Source organism: Ambystoma mexicanum, chromosome 2q (assembly GCF_040938575.1).
Source record: "Ambystoma mexicanum isolate Mex_15411 chromosome 2q, UKY_AmexF1_1, whole genome shotgun sequence".
Classification (NCBI taxonomy): domain Eukaryota; kingdom Metazoa; phylum Chordata; class Amphibia; order Caudata; family Ambystomatidae; genus Ambystoma; species Ambystoma mexicanum.
In genome coordinates this window covers 443883829-443902967 of record NC_090924.1, presented here as the reverse complement: position 1 = coordinate 443902967, position 19139 = coordinate 443883829, and the positions used below count along the sequence as shown (strand labels likewise).

Genomic DNA, 19139 nt, shown 5'->3' with positions numbered 1-19139 from the left:
ATATGTGTTCCCTCCGTTCTCACTCATTCTGAGGGTTCTGCTCCAGGTGTGCAGACAGAGGACGTCCGTGGTTATCCTCACTCCTTTCTGGCCATCCCTAGTGTGGTATCCAGCCCTTCAGGAGCTATCAATAGACATTCCCAGGCTTCTCACATCCTTCCCTCGACTCATCACCGATCCGGGAACGGGGGGCATTGTCACTCACTAGTGCTACAAGGGCGGCTTCCGCTCAAGGCATGGGGGATTTGCTGGGTGGGCTGGTGCATGGAAAGGGATATCAATCCAATTTTTGCCCCTCCAGTAGAGGTTCTAGTTAAAACATTTGGTCAAGAAGACATTACAGTCCATTTGGATTAAGACTCCTCCTGAAGCTAGGTATTCTGCTTTTTGGGATGTGAATATGGTTTTCAGTTTGTTTCAGTCTTGGCTGACAAATGAGGATTTGCCGCGTCAGCAGTTGTCTGCAAAGCTAACAATGATGTTATGCCACATTTCCATAAAAAGAGTTTCTGATGTTAAAACATTACATGTGGATACTAACGTTTATTCCTCAGAGGGGGTAACCTTTTTTTATCACATATAGAACAAAGTGTTTCACTACCTCAGTTTCTTATCCTGCTATTCCAGAGGATCAGAAATGATGTGCAGTGCATTGATTGCAATGTTATGCGCGTCTGACTAGCGCTTGCAATCTCCACCCACCTCTAGGCTGCTTTTAGCAGTCAAAATGCCTTTTGGGCGGTCTGTCTCCTCAGCTTCTCTGGCTCGCTTGGTGTGATGGGTTATGAAGGAGGCAGGGGTGGATGTTTCCATCTTTGAAGCTCATTCGGCCAGGGTGGCTACGGCTTCTAAATCGGCATTGCTAGGTGGAAGATTTGAGGATACTCTCTGAGCAGCTGATAGGTCTAAGGATTCTACTTCAAAACCTTTTCCCATAAAAAAAGTTCAGCATATGGCGAATGTAGTCTTGCAAGAGCGTTGAATTTTCATGATAGGAAGCCTCCAGTCTCGACATAGAATGGCTAACCCCCCACACTAACGTGAGTGGGGGTTTAGATTCTATTAAGAGGCACAGAGGTGAGTATTATCCCTCCTGGCCTCCCTCATTGTTTGTTCTTGCTTTCTTACGATGTTTGTTCGAAGATGAGTTCAACAGGATGAGTTTGCATATGTTGCAGAGGAGTCAAAGATTCGTTTGGAAATCAATTTCCGGATGGATGGTGTTTCTCGTTTGGAGTGCGATATCTGTTTCTGGGTTTATCTTACAGCTTCAGAAGAGGATGTCTCACAGCATCTTTTTCTGTTCCTCATCAGTTTGTGAGACACTTGTATGCAGTGTCACTTTCAGCTTCTAACCCGCATGTCAGACGCTACCATCTCTCTCTGATTGGCTTCCTTCTGTGTTTCCCTGGCACAGTCCAAGATTAGGTTGTTCTGGATTTCTTATCCTTTCTCTTGCCAGCAGCACGACTTGCTGCTCCTAGGTTTCCTTCCATCTGCTCTCTCTCCAAATCACTGCTTACTCAATATTCCCTTTGTCTATAATACAGGTGTGAGTCCTCCCTTTTTTGTGCTTCTGCAAAGTTCAATGACACTACCATCGACATAGAATTTAACTCTAGATGTTTTCAGTCTGTCTTCTTCACATCATTTCACATATGAATGGCACTTTTCAGGTGACTCGTTATAGTTCCAGACCTCTCACCTCACATGCTTTTAGTGGGTGTTACCCACCAGGCAACCAGCTCCCTCATCCACCATTCCCCTTGCACACCCATATAAATCAATGGGCTCTCACCCGGGAAAAAAACAAAATTGTGTGTTTTCACCCACCCTGGGGCCACAAAAGGTTGGGAGCTATGTAGTTCCCATGTACAAAAAGAAGAAGTAAAGAGTACCCAAAATTTGAAGTAGTAGAATCTCCAAATATTTCCTGAAGATGAAATGAAGGCCCACAATGGTCAATGAAGATGGAATTTCCAGGGAGTAATCCTAAAAGAAGACTCTCTGCCCAAGTAGTGTAAGTGGAGAACTTTCTGAGAAAGAAATGAGAGTGTGTGTGGTGGGTAGACTGGTGGTTGTGGACCATAAATTACATACTCACCTGGGAGCAATATTGTTATACACCAAGCAGATGTCACCTTTTGTCTTCATTAATGTAAGAGAAAATCTCAAATTCAAATGAGATGAGGTTTCTGTGTGACTAGAGTGAACAAATCTGCAGAGTAGAAAGAGCAAGGAATGATTTAAAACAGGGGTATAACATTGGTTCTAAGTAAATACTTGTAACCAGACTCTCAATTGAATGGGCTTCATCAGGAACATATTGGATGAGTCACTCCCTATTAACATGTGCCAATATACGTGCTGGATAACTCATAATCACAGATATTGAATGTGCAGGATAGCTAGTGTAGCAGATTGCACATGCATTCTTTTCCTGGTAGATAGGTTCTGCCCTTCACCTTGCGTGTGGGTGCCTGTAAAGTAGTGAGCCAGAGACAAGAAGGTAAGTTACCCAATAGTATTTATTTCTTACAGCTCACCAGAGGTTAAATGATTGTGCACCCGGACTTCTCTTTATCCAATTAACTTCAATTAGCGTTTGTCGCAACAAAACCAAAATAAAGGGTCTTCCAGGTTGCTCAAAAGACAAAACTCAAGTATTGCAATATTGCTTGTTCACAAAGGAATGCAGTTCAAAATACGGAGAACACAGGAATGGCAGCCTTTCTTGTTCAAAGCAGCAATATTCAGCCCTGAGCGTTTACTCAACACTTCCAAATGGTTCAGAGCCTTTTCTGTACAAGCTCGGCGGCCGGTGCTCGGAGCCAGCCATTCCACACTGGCCTTGGCTGGACTTCAGTAAATAACCAAACTTCCCTTTTTCCGCCGTTGGGACTCAGGCGTCTCCATCTGTTGTGCAGTCGGATTTGACCACAGGTCCGGTACGGTACACTCCGGTGAGTTTTCCTTTTTCCTCTAATACGCCCACCAATATGGGGTTCTGTCCTCGTACCATTCCGAGTCCACTCTGTCAGCCTCCTTCCACTCCTGCAAAACGAGAGACAAGTTGAGCTGTTTTCTGATGCTTTTAACCCCGGTGAGTCTCCTCCCGAGTAATTAACGTTAGGCGTTCCCAGCCCTGGGCTCCTTACACCTGAGGCTAATTCATCTCTTCCCAGCTTCAACTTCACGGAGTTAGCTTTGCATTTAACCCCCGCCTGCCCGGAGCCCCCATTATATGGAAACGTGGTTTTTCGTCTTCCTTGTCTGATTTCTATTCCCATTTTATGGCTTTTGTTTTGATTATGTATCTGTTGGGGCATTCTGGGATATGTCGTTTGTGTCTTTTCTCTTGTGTCTCTTATATTTGTATTGCTCGGTGTGATAGTTGATTGGTGGTGCATTCTGGGACATGTAGTCTGGGCTTTTACTTGTTCCCGCGTGTCTCTTAAACTTGTCATTATATGGTCTGGCGTGATCATAGGCTCATCCCCCTCCCTCTTGTTTTGTTCCGTATTGGCCGCTATTGGTTCCTCATTACATACTCCCCCCAAAGACTCATGCCGTTCGGGCATGTCAATGGCTCTGGATAGATAGTCTGCCACCAATTGATATCTTCCAGGTTTGTGAACTGTTATGAAGTGGTATGGTTGTAAAGTCAAAAACCACCGTAGGACTCTATGTTTGGAGTCTTTCTGTGTTGCCAACCACTTCAGTGGAGCATGATCAGTAAAGAGGGTGAACCGCCTTCCCAGTAGGTAATACCTTAGTGTCTCTACTGCCCACTTGATTGCTAGGCATTCCTTTTCCAGAGTAGAATATGGGATCTCATGTGGAAGTTGTTTCCTGCTGATGAAAGCTACAGGACATAGGTCTTGTTCGGTACCCTGTGAGAGTACTGCTCCCAATCCACATCCTGAGGCATCTGTTTGCAAACAGAACTCTTTGGCAAAATTAGGACAATGTAGAACGGGTTTGGAGGAAATCATTTGTATTAACGTTTGAAAAGCTTGTTTTGCCTCAATGGAGATTTGTAGAGGACGGTTTGTTTTCAGAGCGTCCGTCGGGGGGCTGCTATGGTTGAGAAATGAGGCAGGAACCGCCTGTAGTACCCCACGAACCCTAGAAAGGCTCGAATTTCTTTTCTTGTTTCCGGCATTCTCAACTTTTGGATGGCTTGAATTTTGTCCATCAATGGGGTTACGATACCACCTCCAACCTCATACCCCAGATATTATGTGGTTTGGGCAGCCAGTTTCGATTTTTTTGGGTTAATATGTAAACCGGCCTCTTTTAACGCCTGTATTACTTGGGTTAAATGTAATAAATGTTCATTCCACGTTTTACTGAAAATTATAATGTCGTCTAGATATGCAGCCCCATATCGTTCATGTGGTCTCAGTATTTTATCCATTAGTGCCTGGAAAGTAGCTGGAGCCCCATGTAGCCCAAAGGGTAAAACTGTGAATTGGAACAGGCCCTGGGGAGTGGCAAACGCTGTTTTCTCCTGGTCAGCCGGTTCGAGGGGAATCTGCCAATAACCTTTTGTCAAGTCTAGGGTACTCAGGTATGTGGCTGAACCCAGTCTTTCTATGAGCTCATCAATTCTGGGCATTGGATACGCTTCATACCTCGAAATGGCATTCAGCTGCCTAAAGTCCATACAGAACCTGGTGGAGCCGTCTGGTTTTGGCACCAAGACGACTGGAAAACACCAGGCACTCTTTGAGGGTACAATGGTTCCTAGAGCCAGCACCTCCTCTATTTCTTTGGCGATCTCTCCTCGTTTTGCCTCCGGAATTCTGTACGGTCTAAGGCGTACCGTTTTCCCTTCCTCCGTTGGTATGGCATGGGTAGCCAAATGTGTTCGCCCTGGTATACCTGAAAAGGTTTCGGCTACTGGGTTCAATGTATCAAACAATTCTGTTCTTTGGTTCTCATTCAATTGTTCCCCCAATTGCACATCCTGTATGCTACGATTTTGGTTTGGAACCAATTGTTCTGGGACGGACATATCTGATAAGGATGAACAAAGCACACTTTGGGTTCCTTCTTTCCACAGCTTGAGTAGGTTGATGTGGTAATTTTGATATTTGTTTTTCCGTTCGGGTTGTTCCACCTCATAGTTTACTGGTCCCAGGATTTTGGTTACCTGAGATGGCCCGTGCCATTGGGCCAGCATTTTGTTAGTGTGGGTAGGCAGTAGTACCAGTACCTTGTCACCTATCTTTAAGGACCTGGGTCTGCTTCCTTGCTCATAATACTTTTCTTGCCTTTCTTGGGCTCTACCCACGTTTTCTTGAGCGTAGTCCCTCAGTTTCCCCAATTGCTCCCTCAAGTCGTGAACATAGTCCGTAAGGGATGTTTCTTGTTGTTGTTCCCAATTGTCCTTCAGTAATCCCAGCACCGACTTGGGTTGTCTTCCGAATAACAGCTCAAAAGGGGAATACCCTGTGGATGATTGGGGTGTATCCCTTAGCACCATTAACACCCATGGTAAAATCCGTTCCCACCCCAGTCCGTTAGGGCTGGTGGCTCTCCTTATCATCTGTTTAATGGTCCTATTATATCTTTCCACCAAACCATCTGTCTGTGGGTGGTACACTGAGGTTTTTAGGTGATGTATACCCAGGGTTTTGCACACTTCCTTCATTACAACTGACAAGAAATTGATCCCTTGGTCTGTCACGATCTCAAGGGGTATTCTCACCCTAGCAAAGAAGGGTAATAGTACATCGCACACCTGTTTAGCTGAGGTTCCTCTTAAGGGGAACGCCTAAGGGTATCTAGTGGTGTAATCCACTATTACTAGGAGGAACTTAAATCCTCGACTAGAGGGTTCTAATGGCCCTACTATGTCCATTCCTATCCTCTGAAATGGCTCCTTGATCAGGGGCATTCGTTGCATGGGTACTCGGGCTGGTGTGTGGTTGCTCGCTTTCTGACATATGACACACTCCTGGCAATATTTAGCTTTATCTGCGTATATCCCAGGCCAGTAGAAGTTCTGTAACACCCGCTTCCCTGTCATGTTTTCTGCTAAGTGACCTCCAGTGGAATGATCATGTGCTAGTTGAATCAGCGTTTTCCTATAGGACTGGGGAACCAACAGTTGTTCCTTTTCTTTGTTATTTGTTCCTCGTGTCACCCTATAATATAATCCTTGTTTCTCCTTGAAGTATGGAGTGGTAGCTGGGTTTTCTTCTTTCTTTAATGCTTGTTCCCGGGCTCGTTTTAGGGTTTCGTCTAGACCTGATTCAGTCCAGAAGGATGGCAGATGATCCCCCACTTGCCAGTCTATGAGAGCAATATCTTCTTCTTTTTCCCCACTCTGTTTATTCTTCCTTTTCTGGGTTTTTGTGAGTTTTCCCCTTATATCCCTTCCTCTTATCTCTGTTTGTGAAAAAGGGGCTTCCTTTAACCATTGATCAAACTCAGGAATGTCTGTTCCTATTAGGACGGGAGCGGGTAGGGTAGGGATAATGGCCACTTTAACTGGTAGTTCCTTCCCCTTTAACCCCAATACCACTTCTTTTGTTGGGTACCCTTTAATATCCCCATGTACACATTTAATGTCAATAGATCTCACCTGTCCTGGATCAGGTTCGCTCACATGTGGTTGTATGGCCGTCTGTCGACTTCCGCTATCCATCATAGCTTGTTGTGGATGTCCATCCACTGTTACCTCTATCACATATGGCAGCTTCTTCCGATTTCCATGCGGTTGGAAGTTCCCTATTTCCATGGGTTCGGTTTTGTTTCTCTTGGCACAAAACCGGGCAATGTGCCCCCATTCTCCACACTGAAAGCATTGGGGCGTCTGTCCTTTCATTAGGTTGGAGCCGTTATTAGTTTTCAGTTCAGGTCTTGTTCTCGGCTCCTCGGTTGTTACCACGCAAGGAAGGTATATCATGGTGGTGTCTTGCTGGTATCGTTGTAACACTGCGAGGGATTCCAGCTTTTTGGTAGGCCGTGGCTACATCAATAGCTTCCGACAGGGTCAAGTGGTGATGTTGCTGAACCCACCTCTGGATGGGCCCTGGTAAGCCTTCAATAAACTGCTCAAGCATTATCTTCTCTTTTATTTGCCCCATTGCGGCTGTATTGGTCTGTAACCATTTCTCCGTTAGGTCTTGTACTCGATAAAACAGCTGCCTTGGGCTTTCGCCGGTTTTTAGTCGGGTTTCTCGGAATTGGAGCCTATATGATTCATCGTCCATTCCTAGCCTCTCCAGTACGGACTTCTTGATGTCGGCATATGGGGTGTCCCCATTAGGATTGGCCACTTGATAGGCTCCTTGCATCACTCCCGTAAGAAGGGGCGCCAGAAAGAAAGACCATCGGTCCTGGGGCCATTGTGTTGCTCTAGCTATTATTTCAAAATGTACAAAGAAGAAACTGGGATCGTCTCCCGCCTGGTATTTTTGAAGCACAGTCGGCGGAATGGCTGGATGTGACCTCTGTGCCGCTACCGATTCCCCAAGGATCCTCAGGGCTTTCCTGCCCTGCTCTTGGGCTGCAGTTTGTACCTGTAGAGCCTGTTGCAGGGCTTGTCGGTCTGCTTGGGCCTGATGACCTTGCATTTGCACTAGTTGTTGTAACTGTTGTTGCCCCTCAGCCAATGCCTTTATGACTGCCTCCATGGTAGACGTGTCTCTGTGAATCCCACCGCTGCCACCACTGTAAAGTAGTGAGCCAGGGACAAGGAGGTAAGTTACCCAATAGTATTTATTTCTTACAGCTCACCAGAGGTTAAATGATTGTGCACCCGGACTTCTCTTTATCCAATTAACTTCAATTAGCGTTCGTCGCAACAAAACCAAAATAAAGGGTCTTCCAGGTTGCTCAAAAGACAAAACTCAAGGATTGCAATATTGCTTGTTCACAAAGGAATGCAGTTCAAAATACGGAGAACACAGGAATGGCAGCCTTTCTTGTTAAAAGCAGCAATATTCAGCCCCGAGAGTTTACTCAACACTTCCGAATGGTTCAGAGCTTTTTCTGTTCAAGCTCGGCGGCCGGTGCTCGGAGCCAGCCGTTCCACACTGGCCTTGGCTGGACTTCAGTAAATAACCAAACTTCCCTTTTTCCGCCGTTGGGACTCAGGCGTCTTCATCTGCTGTGCAGTCAGATTTGACCACAGGTCCGGTACGGTACACTCCGGTGAGTTTTCCTTTTTCCTCTAATACGCCCACCGATATGGGGTTCTGTCCTTGTACCATTCCGAGTCCACTCTGTCAGCCTCCTTCCACACCTGCAAAACGAGAGACAAGTTGAGCTGTTTTCTGATGCTTTTAACCCCGGTGAGTCTCCTCACCAGTAATTAGCGTTAGGCATTCCCAGCCCTGGGCTCCTTACACCTGAGGCTAATTCATCTCTTCCCAGCTTCAACTTCAAGGAGTTAGCTTTGCATTTAACCCCAGCCTGCCTGGAGCCCCCGTTATATGGAAACGTGGTTTTTCGTCTTCCTTGTCTGATTTCTATTCCCATTTTCTGGCTTTTGTTTTGATTATGTATCCGTTGGGGCATTCTGGGATATGTCGTTTGTGTCTTTTCTCTTGTGTCTCTTATATTTGTATTGTCCGGTGTGATAGTTGATTGGTGGTGCATTCTGGGACATGTAGTCTGGGCTTTTACTTGTTCCCGTGTGTCTCTTAAACTTGTCATTATATGGTCTGGTGTGATCATAGGCTCATCCCCCTCCCTCTTGTTTTGTTCCGTATTGGCCGCTATTAGTTCCGCATTACAGTGCACTATGTGTTTGAGTATAGCTCCTGTCATATGTGAACACGCTTTGTATTTTGGACGAAACACACAATAAGCCTTAGGACAACGTGTTCAAGTATCTCCAGTTTAAGCATATGTGCACAATATGACTCCTAACAACACAGTACACAAATACCCACGTTCAGGGACGTATAGTGATTCTGACCTTGGCAAATGATTGTTAATTTGTAATGTTGGTAACTTGTGACATTTGGCCTCATTACAACCCAGGCGGTAAGTTCCCTACTTTACCACCATGGTGTAAACTCCGTTTACACCATGGTGGATGGCGGATTTACTGCTCCATTCCAAGGTGAGTGGGGCGGTAAATCCCCATTCCCCATTTACCCTTCCCCATTCCCATTTTTGCCCCATAGGGCATAATGGGAGTGGGGAAGGCGCTAATTACGGCACCGTAAATTACGGTGCCGTAATTAGCACCAAGGCGGGTTAGCGCCTTGCATTTTAACGCCTGCTAAAAGCAGGCGTTAAAATGGTAATCTGGCGTTAAGGGTTAACGGTGCCGACGGCGCCGTTAAGCCCTTAACGCCTGGGTTGTAATGAGGCCCATTCACTGCCAAGAGATCCCATGACACACAACAGGCCCTTGGAGTATCTGAGGAAAGCCACTAAGTGTTCTCTTTGGTATTCTAATATCAGAGAGACCTGTTGTCCAGGAGCTTTCAATCGGCGGTAACACAACAAGCAACTGTGTTTGCTTTCAGCTTGTGCACAATGAGGCGGCTAAGAGAGAAGATATGGTATTAAGTGTGTTAGAGAAGTACATTACTGGTCCCCTTAGCACTCACAAATCTCATTGTCTTTAAAGGCTGCAGTGAGGTTGAGCATTTAGATATGTGGGAATTTTAGGAATTTGAGACAGAGCCATAAGGATTATGTTCCAGTGGCTTCGTCAAAGGGCCATATTCTCAGGTTACTCGGATTCCTTTGCAGTACTGCAGCCTATATTAAAGAAGAGGAAAAGAAAAAAGAAATTGCAATTTTCTGCAAACAATTTATACAATTGAACTATAAATCTCTTAAAGCAAAGACCAATGCAACCTAATCACCAATCACAAAATGATTCCATAAAATGTTGAAGGTGCAAGTTATAGAATTATGTATACATTTAACAAAAAACATTTTCATTAATTGATATGTCCGAGCACAATGTAGAGTTATGTGTTTTATAGTCTTGTGCTGATTGTGAACTTTGCATAGTAGGCATATGCGTTGTTCATAGTTCAACTTCCTTCTCATTCCCATAACTTATAAAGTAGGTAAAAGGTTAAAACAAAATTGCATATTCAAATACCTATATCTCGCATAGGGAATTCTGTGAAGCAAAGAGGGTTCCACGCCACATTGTTACTGTTTTTTTTAGCATTCTCCCTGTGCATGTCACAGATTTCTAACTGAGATTTTGTCCCGCACCAATTATAATCGCAAACTTTATTTTTAACTCTAGGCGGTCTGATCAGTGGGCTGCCAGTATGCACTCTTAACTCGGAAAACAATGTATCATTTTGCTTTCGAAACCTAGTGATCAGCTTTCCAGAATTATGTGATTCAATCGTTTTAAAGTCTACATATTTTAAAGTGGCATGAAAATGTTTGCTTATTTTTGCAGCGTCTTAGACAACGTACTGTTAAATCCAACTCATGTCGAAGTATCACCATAGGTACTGACGTGGGTGTATTTAAGATTTCTTCCAGATCAGCGCCTCCAATGATAGAAACCAATTCCAATTTGTATACTGTCTAAATTCTCATCCTTACAGTAGCCTTGTAAGACAGCAAACAAGAATATCTATTGTATACTTCATTTATGTTTTTCATTTGGGCAGTGATGGGGAGAGCTTGCAACCTTATCTTGGAAATCAGAGTTTACTCGTTGTTTTTAGTATAACATTGAAAACAAAAGTAGGTCAATTCCTTGACAATTCCCAATTTATTTGCAGCAATACTCCTGCAAAAATAGAAAGGTCTAATTAGCATATATTCCTACCATATGTGAGATATGTTGAAGACCAAAAGGAGTGTAATCAAATAGGATGATGTCATCAGCATAAACAAACCATTTGAATTGCAAGTGGCCTGATTTTACCAGAATCAGTGACTGAATAAATAAGATAAAAATGTCCCTAGGAAGTTCCTCACTCATATTTAATTCTAGCTTCATTTTTGTATTCCAATAGACCGTCATGAATAATTTTGATAACCCCTCTGGAATGCCCCAGGCCTTCACTTTAACCCAAAATGTCATTCTATTGACTCCATCAAAGGCAGCTAGCATGTTTAAACATTCCATAGACAAAGGTTAAATCCCTTTAATTAACGTTGGTCATGCAGAAACGTAAACATGTGTCCCTTAACAGTAGTGCTCATGCGGTTTTTGAAACCCAGTCTGAAACTTTGTTAATCTCCCGGAAGAAGTTGCCCAAGCCTGCAATTCTTTGTGAATTAGGGAGGCAAGTACCTTCCTGCTACTATCCAATAAGGTGATGGGGCAATAAGTATGCCAATCATGACCATTTTTGAATATAGGGACATAATAAGAAAAGTGCCCGGTGGTAGGTACTCTATGGAGTTGTGCTATCTGATTAAATAATATGCATATTATTTCTGCCCATACAGATGGATTTTGATTTAGAGTTACATTGCCTAATGTATGTGATGCAGGAGTTCTCAAATTCTTTAATTTTCGAATATGATCTTATATAGTGTTATATGAAAAGCTACCTGTCCCCTTTCTTTAAATTGTTTTCGGTCAATATGACACATTTCTATTTTAACAGATGTGTAAAGGGTACAAAATGAGGAAACCAGGCTTCTTCAGAAATTGGACTCGATAAGGCATGTAACTGCTTATCTGGGATTAAATTCATTTGTTTTGAAAATGAGGTGGTCTGATTACGCATCATGATGTTTGTTATAGCTTTGCTGTCCCATATAATCAAAAAATACTTTTGGCTGCTCAACCAAATTTTTATAATTTTGTCTTAATTTGGAGCTATTGACTACAAAAAGATCTCTCATAACAAAGAGATCATTTTGTGAAAGTGGCATCTTTTTCCTCAATTCCTGTTTTTTAAGTTGAATCTGTTTGTCAAATCTATGTAATGGTCTAGGCCTATTGAAAGCATGACCTTTATGAAAAGAGAAACCTTCAGTATGTTATCAAAGTTGGTTTTTACATGTGCATGTCTAAATAAATTGTTTTTGAAAATAAAGTTCTGATTTTGTGTAAAATTCCCACCAGAACGGCGGACCGTATTTCCTATTATCAGTTGTCTTATTTCTAATTGGAACATAGGCAAAGAGTAGAGTAATATCATAACAGGTCAGCTTAGTGCACAAATCAAACACACATTATCACTTTCTTCAGTAAAGATTACTCTCACGATTCACATTGGTAAAGTGAGAAAGAAATGTAAACATGATCCAAAAAGGAAGGTTTGCAGGCAGCCCCCTTCAATATTGCCATTTAGTTTTCTGAGATTCCAAGCACGCATACATTCTGACCAATTAGTTCATCATGGGTTGGGTTTGCCAACTGAGGCTTTTCCATGCATTCTCTTGATAGTGCAACCTTGATGATATATCAGGGCATTAACAATTAAGGCCCCCAGCTAATAAGATTTTGCTGGATACCCTTCCAAATACCAAGAGGGAAGGATACCATGTAATTAATTTAACAAGATGTTCTCATTTTGTTTGGTGGCGTTCCTGTAAACATTAACTAGAAGGAGATGCTCTGGCAATAATTGTGCTTTCAAAAAAGTGTCATGACCTATACACCGTCTGATAGAGTATCCAATTCTTTTATAGAAACACCTAAGGAGTGGCCTACTGTGGGAACCAATCTGCCTACAGTGCGACCGCAAAGGCCTTTTTGTGCCTTTTTGATGAAGATAGAAAAACCATTAATAAAGTGCGCAAAGAAAGAAAGTTTTCAGGATGTTAATATATTATGTGGTATATGTTGCTGTAATTTATGTGAAGCGAAAACAATTGATACAGTAGGACCACTATAAATCCTAAACCTACAGCTCCTTCTAGCAGTGACAACAGGCGAGTTATGCGAATTGGACCACTGTAACAGGCGAAGCAATGAGAATTGGCATTGTCTCTATGTATCCTAAGGGAACAGCTCCCTCTAGCGGTGACAACAGGCGAAGCGACTGCATCGGAAAAAACATACAGGGACAAACATACATCTGGCCTTCTATTATATTGTTAGATTAGATTAGATAGATTAGATTATTTCATAGTCTAATACAAGGGAAACCTTGTTGTTTGTCCAGAACATTTCTGTAACCCCTAGAATTCTAAGACGATTATTTTAGTAGTCTGTCTCTAAAAACATGACTTATCTGTGCTGTTGTTAGTCGAAGAATGCAGGATTGCTGGAAGCCATAACCAGTCTACCATAGTTCATTCACTTTCGGACCAGGATTTTCATAGCAGGGCTTGCAATGGCCTGTACTTCCTGTAACACGTTTAATTTCTAAATTCGGGGAGTAGGTACCTCGTAATAATTTACTCTGACCAAACATTTCGATCATGGCCTTTGGCAGAGAATAAACACTCTCGGTTTGGGAAATAAAATTGAACCCAATTGAAAGAAACAATTCCATTTCAACTATAATCATATTGTATGCCATGTTTGAATTAGCATGTAATACTACCAAATCTAGTCTATTACTATCAACAAACTCGACATGATTGATGTATGTCTGTGGATTCCATTTGTCTAAGAGAAGGACTGGTAGAAAGGAATCTGGCACCATTCAGTGACACAAAACCTAGATCTCCAAATAAGACTTCTAACCACAGACAAAGATCTCTTGAAGATAAGCCCAAGGGCCAAATTGATAGGGCGGAGTCTGAAAATTCAAATTTGAATAGTCTCTCAGTGCATATTAGTGTGTTTATACCTTTGATTCCTATTGATTTGCTCTGCAAGCCAGTTGGAGCATATTTCATAACAACCACATGACTCAAAGTCGCTTATTTATGAGGAAACTCTGTATTTAGTAGTGCAGGTTAACAGTACTGGATCTGTAAATTGGTAAATGTATTCCTTCCTTTAGTCAGTGCATGCCACACACATCGTGCCATCATTGCCTCACCAGCAAATCTCAATTTCCAAAATTGCACTTATATAAATTGATAATAAAATTAACAAGCTTTAAATTCGCCCCAGCAGTCAAAGAGGGTGAAAAACCTATCAAAAAAGTGAAATGTGGCAGAGAAACTATGTGACACATGATCTGGCAAAGCAAAGGAAAGACGGCAAAGGCAATCTTTAGCAAAGACGAAGTAAGCATGACCCTACCTTGGCAGATTATGCCCACGTCTCTCGAATGCTGGCAACTCTGGGTCTCAAAGATCTTGCCGCACTGCCACAAGGAGTGGTGCTCTCTCGTACAGTCCACCTTCGTCAGCAAGATCTCACCTGTTCCTTGGCCAAAATGTATTTGCGTATCTGCTGCCATCCCACAGTTCAGCTCCTGGCAGACAGTGTCGGCGTCAACCATTCCCCAGCCATCGCGGCAGACGGTCCCCGACTTTCCAAGGTACTTGACCTCCAGGCGCCCGGCACAGCGGCTGCCACCATCAACCAGACTGACATTCATGCTCTCTGTGTGACAACAGGAAAGAACCGTGAATGGTGATGAAAGGAGAAGGAATAGGCACAATGGGATTAGGGGGTGGAGGCAAAAATCCAGACAGTTTACACTCTATGTCATGCATGCACTGGCAAGAAAGGATCAGCATGATACAGTGCCTTGGCAGAGGGGTGCAGGGCATGTCTCCTCTAGTGCATCAGTGTTATGATAGGACAGCTAATTAAAGTGGAACAAGGGTGAGCGTGTGTACCCTGTAGAGCACACGTTTTAAGCCGGATGAAATGTTCTGGTTTAAAGGTCTGGATGTATTAAGGGATTGGCACCAGTCTCAGGGATCTTGGTGGCCCAGTGGATTGGCACCAAGGTACAGAGTCTTTCTCCTTTATAACACTGGGGGTTTATTAGGTCTGCAGTCGCAGTGGATTGACACGGAGTAGTATTCGCCGCTGGGCCCTGGATGGTTTGGGGGCCTGGCTTGGCACAGCAGCACATATCCTCTGCCTTCCCTTCCCACATCACCCTCTAGACTGCAGCTTTTATTGGGCTGAGTGACTTGGGTACAGAGCCCTTAACTTCTACCATACTCGCTCGTGGCAGCCACATATAGCTCATTGTGGTAGCACAGTATCCCCCTTAGGGTATTGGTTTCAAAGGATGGCCATGTAATGAGCTGTCTATTTGTAATGTTGCCTGCCGCATGCACTTCCTCTTAATGGCAGCCCCACCAGAAATACAAGCATTGGCAATTCCAACAGTTTGGGCTTTTGTGTAAGCACGGGAAAGGCATTTGCCAGGAACTGTGCAAAAATGGTGCGCATACCTGGGCACATAGAGCAGTGCCTGGCAAATGCTTAATACTTTCACTCGAGCCAAAACTGCTGGCTTTGTCAATGCTTGCTTTTAACAGGACATCTGTGAAGGAGATGCATAGTGCTTATAAATCAAGCTGTTGAGGGCAGACCTGGTTAAGACATGTTTAGTATACCTGCAGCGCCTTTACAGATCCAATTAAGTCAAGCCTGCCTTAGAAAAACATTGGCAGGCACTTTGTGCTCAAAGTCTGATCATAAGGCTTATAAACCTAGCTCAAAGAGATCCTAGGAGGATGTGTTTTGGACAGGGAGGGGCAGGAAGTGGGTGACACTAGCCATTTAGATTAACATGGCCATAGGCAGTCAATGGGTGTGTAAAATACCAAACAACCGCCATGCCCCAGTGAAACAACGCACCCTCAAGCCTAAACTTCAACAAAAAAACCCACTGAAAACAAGAAAAAACTTGGCAAAAGTCCTGCAGCACATCCGGCCCAGACCCGCTCGAGGAATTGTGTTTTACACGCAGACGACTGCCAAGGTCAACTACTAACAAAACACCACAGCCAAGACCAACAATGAAAGCAGAGCCCTCTTAAAGCCATCAAGCACTGCCTGACCCTTATCAAAAAAATCATCCGCCATCAACTGTTTCTTTATCAACAAGATCTGCATGATCCACCAACACATAGACATCAACGCCACAACTGATAGCACATTACACATCCCATCTCGCAAAACCACAACCACCTGGAACTTTTAAGACACTCAGTATGAAAGACCACACTGCCACCTTAACATCCATCAAGGCCACATCATACGCAGATTACATTCTTTCTGCCTCCATACTCAAGACCTCTCCAACTGAGGCACTCCTGCCTTACCTGACAATCATGAACAGCTTCCTAACTCAAGGCACCTTCCCCATGGCCCTCAAGACTTTACAAATCCTCCTGCATCTCAAGAATTGGACACTAGACCATGAGGCCTCTGCAACTACAGCCCCATCTTCCATTCCTAGGTAAGATCCACCAGAAAGCAGTAGCCACACAACTCCTTGCAGCCATCACCTTTTGTTTTGCTATATTCACCCCCACTGGCACTGATATGCCCAGATGTGGGACCCAAGCCTGTTTGGTATAGAGACCCAACCTACTCCTCGCTGATGACACCCAGGGAGGTGGAAACATGTCTGGGGATGCTTGTTGTCTCATGCAGAAGCGATGTGACCTAAAGTTTTGGACTGGACTGCCCCTTTTGGCGTTTGACCAAACCTGATTTGCATAAGTTCTTTCTCCTTTTCTGTAATGTCTTGGCTGGCTAGGAGGGTTTCCCAAAGCTGTGCCAGAGGTTGAGATTAATTCTAAACCTTCCAGCCATCAACCTTTGTTTTGCTATAGTTACACAACTCTTCCAACACATCGAAGCCAACAACCTCCTTCAGTCCTACCAATCTGGTTTCACACCCAGATGCAGACTAGAAATGGCTACCATCAAGGTGATTGACGATGCCCTTAAAATCCTTGATGATGGTCATCCTTGCCTCCTGGTTCTCCTTGACCTCTCAGCAGCATTCAACACGGTAGACCACCACACGCTTACTGACAATCTACATCAGCGCGATCGCCCTAAGCTGGTTCAAATCATACCTTGCTAATCGCCACCAGTTCGTACAAATGGATTCCTCCAAATTACCAACTCTACGCATCCTCTGTGGAGTCACGCAAGGATCCTTCCTCTCCCCTGTGATCTTTAGTCTTTGCATTGAACAGCTCAGCACCCTCCTCACTCGACACAACATCCATACCCACCAATTCGCAGATGTAGCTCTACCTCAAGATATCCACCATCCATCGAATATATCCAAAGACTCAAAGCCTTCCTAACATTGATCCAGTTGTGGATGTCCAGTGCTTACCTGAAGCTCAACCCCCTCAAGACTGAATTCCTACTGCTGGTCAACAACAACAAACACCCTGACATATGAACCTCAAGGAATTCTCACCCCAGCTGGCCACTTGTACCCAGTCCATTAGGTTTGATATTCATAGACACCTCTCATTCAAACATCACATAGCAAGAAAGAACCAAACAGCTTGGAATGTACTTTCTCTCCTATGGAAAATCAAGCCTTTCATCTCTGAAAAGAACTTCAGATTTGCCGTCCAAACATTTGGCCTCTCCTACCTGGATGGTGGCAACACTCTTCTTGAAGGCTTTCCGGTGACTACCCTTGAACCCCTGAGATGTGTCCTACATGCTGCAGCACGTCTCATCAAAGGGCTCTGCAAATTTGACCACATCACCCGACCCTCATCTAATTGCACTGGCTGCCGAAGCCCGCTTCATCTTTAAATCCTGCTGCATCATCTACCAGGCTGTCACCATGATGTCCCCAAACTACCTCACTGAGACCTACAATCCATAGGAAGTAAGGACATGTGCCGACTTGAACTCCGCCAGTGAGGGAAGGAAAGAACCAGAAGACAGGCCTTCTCTGTCTATACCCAAAGACTCTGGAACCACCTACCTGTCAACATCAGACCCGTCCCCTCACTTATACAGTTCTGGAAGGAGCTGAAGACCCTTCCCTTCAATAAATGGCTTCTACCTAACACCTAGGTCCACACACCTTCCACTCCCCACCATACCTGATCTGCTCCCCATTGTTTCCTCCCCTTATTGTTTGTAGATCCTTTGCTACCATCTGCCCGCCCGCCTCCTCCCCATTAGCTCCCTGTTCTCTGGTTTCTCTTACCATGTTCTTCCCCCTATGATTGTAAATCACTCTGTTGATTCACAATGGTAGGTCTGTGCTCAATAAATATAATAATAATAATAATAATAATAATAATAATAATAATAATAATAATAATAATAATGATAATAATAATAAACAAAACCTACAAACTTTATACCCTCCCCCCCCCACTATGCCATTTCTCTCTAGCTGTACTCTTATGCAATCGTTTCGGCTTACAGGTGGTGTTAAAACGCCAAATAATAGCCAAAACTATATTACTGCCAAAACATTGCATACATTGCCAGCAATTGTTTCAGTGGGATAAGATATTGATGGGGCTGGGGTAGGGCGCCCAAACGAGTCAAAAAACATAAATTGGAGGCAGGGCCCCAGAAGTCTAGTTTGCATACCTGACAGGAAAGGGAGAAAAATTTATTAAAAAAGATGTGTTAAATATAATAAATTCTTAACACTCGGATTTTAAAGAACTTACTTACTGGTATTCTGAAACCATAATATAAATAAATAGAAATAAATTAAAATAAATAATAGATATGACCCATTGCAATGAAGAGATTGGTTTAAGTAGCTGGTTGCTTATTGTCTAGAAACACAAGTGTAGCCCTGCTTTTCATTCATTCATTCAATAAAGCTTTATTCGGCGTAATAAACCCTAAAGTACATATAAAAAACAACTTTTCAATAGACCACAGCAGGAGGTATACTCACTGTAGAAATCGGTTCACCTACTTGAACAAGCCAAGCGGACATCCTTCCAGCAATTGTCGGTGTGCTGGCTGAACCCACACTGGCCGAGGAAGATGTCCTCGTCGGTGCAACTGACGTCACTCATGGTGAAATCCAGGCTGGACGTCACCTCGTGCGATATCGTCGGAAAGAAGGCAAAGTCGCCGCAGCCAGTTTCCTGGCACACCATCTCAGCGTTCTTCCGTTTCCACTCATTGCCTCTGTTGCACACTTTCCCCCAGGATCCACTGTGGAACACCTCCACAATCCCAGCACATCCATGGCTTAGTCTCACTGTCACATTCCCTGCAAGAGAGCCAACATTGCTTGATTATTTATTTACACTGTGTTTTGGCAGGTATGGTTCTGGTCACCACAACATTAGGACTGCACTTCTGCTGTTCCTGTTCCGGGTCTGTGACTGACTGG

General features: G+C 43.8%; 1 protein-coding gene across 1 annotated transcript in view; it reads right to left on the bottom strand.

Annotated features, from left to right (window-relative positions):
* Window positions 1–19139, bottom strand: part of LOC138569491 (scavenger receptor cysteine-rich type 1 protein M130-like) — a 512555-nt gene that overhangs the window by 312208 nt on the left and 181208 nt on the right. The window contains exons 5-6 of the mRNA XM_069647512.1: window positions 18714–19016; window positions 14114–14419 (exon numbers count right to left, since the gene is read on the bottom strand). Coding sequence (XP_069503613.1) covers window positions 14114–14419; window positions 18714–19016 — 609 coding nt within the window. The remainder of the gene's footprint in view (window positions 1–14113; window positions 14420–18713; window positions 19017–19139) is intronic.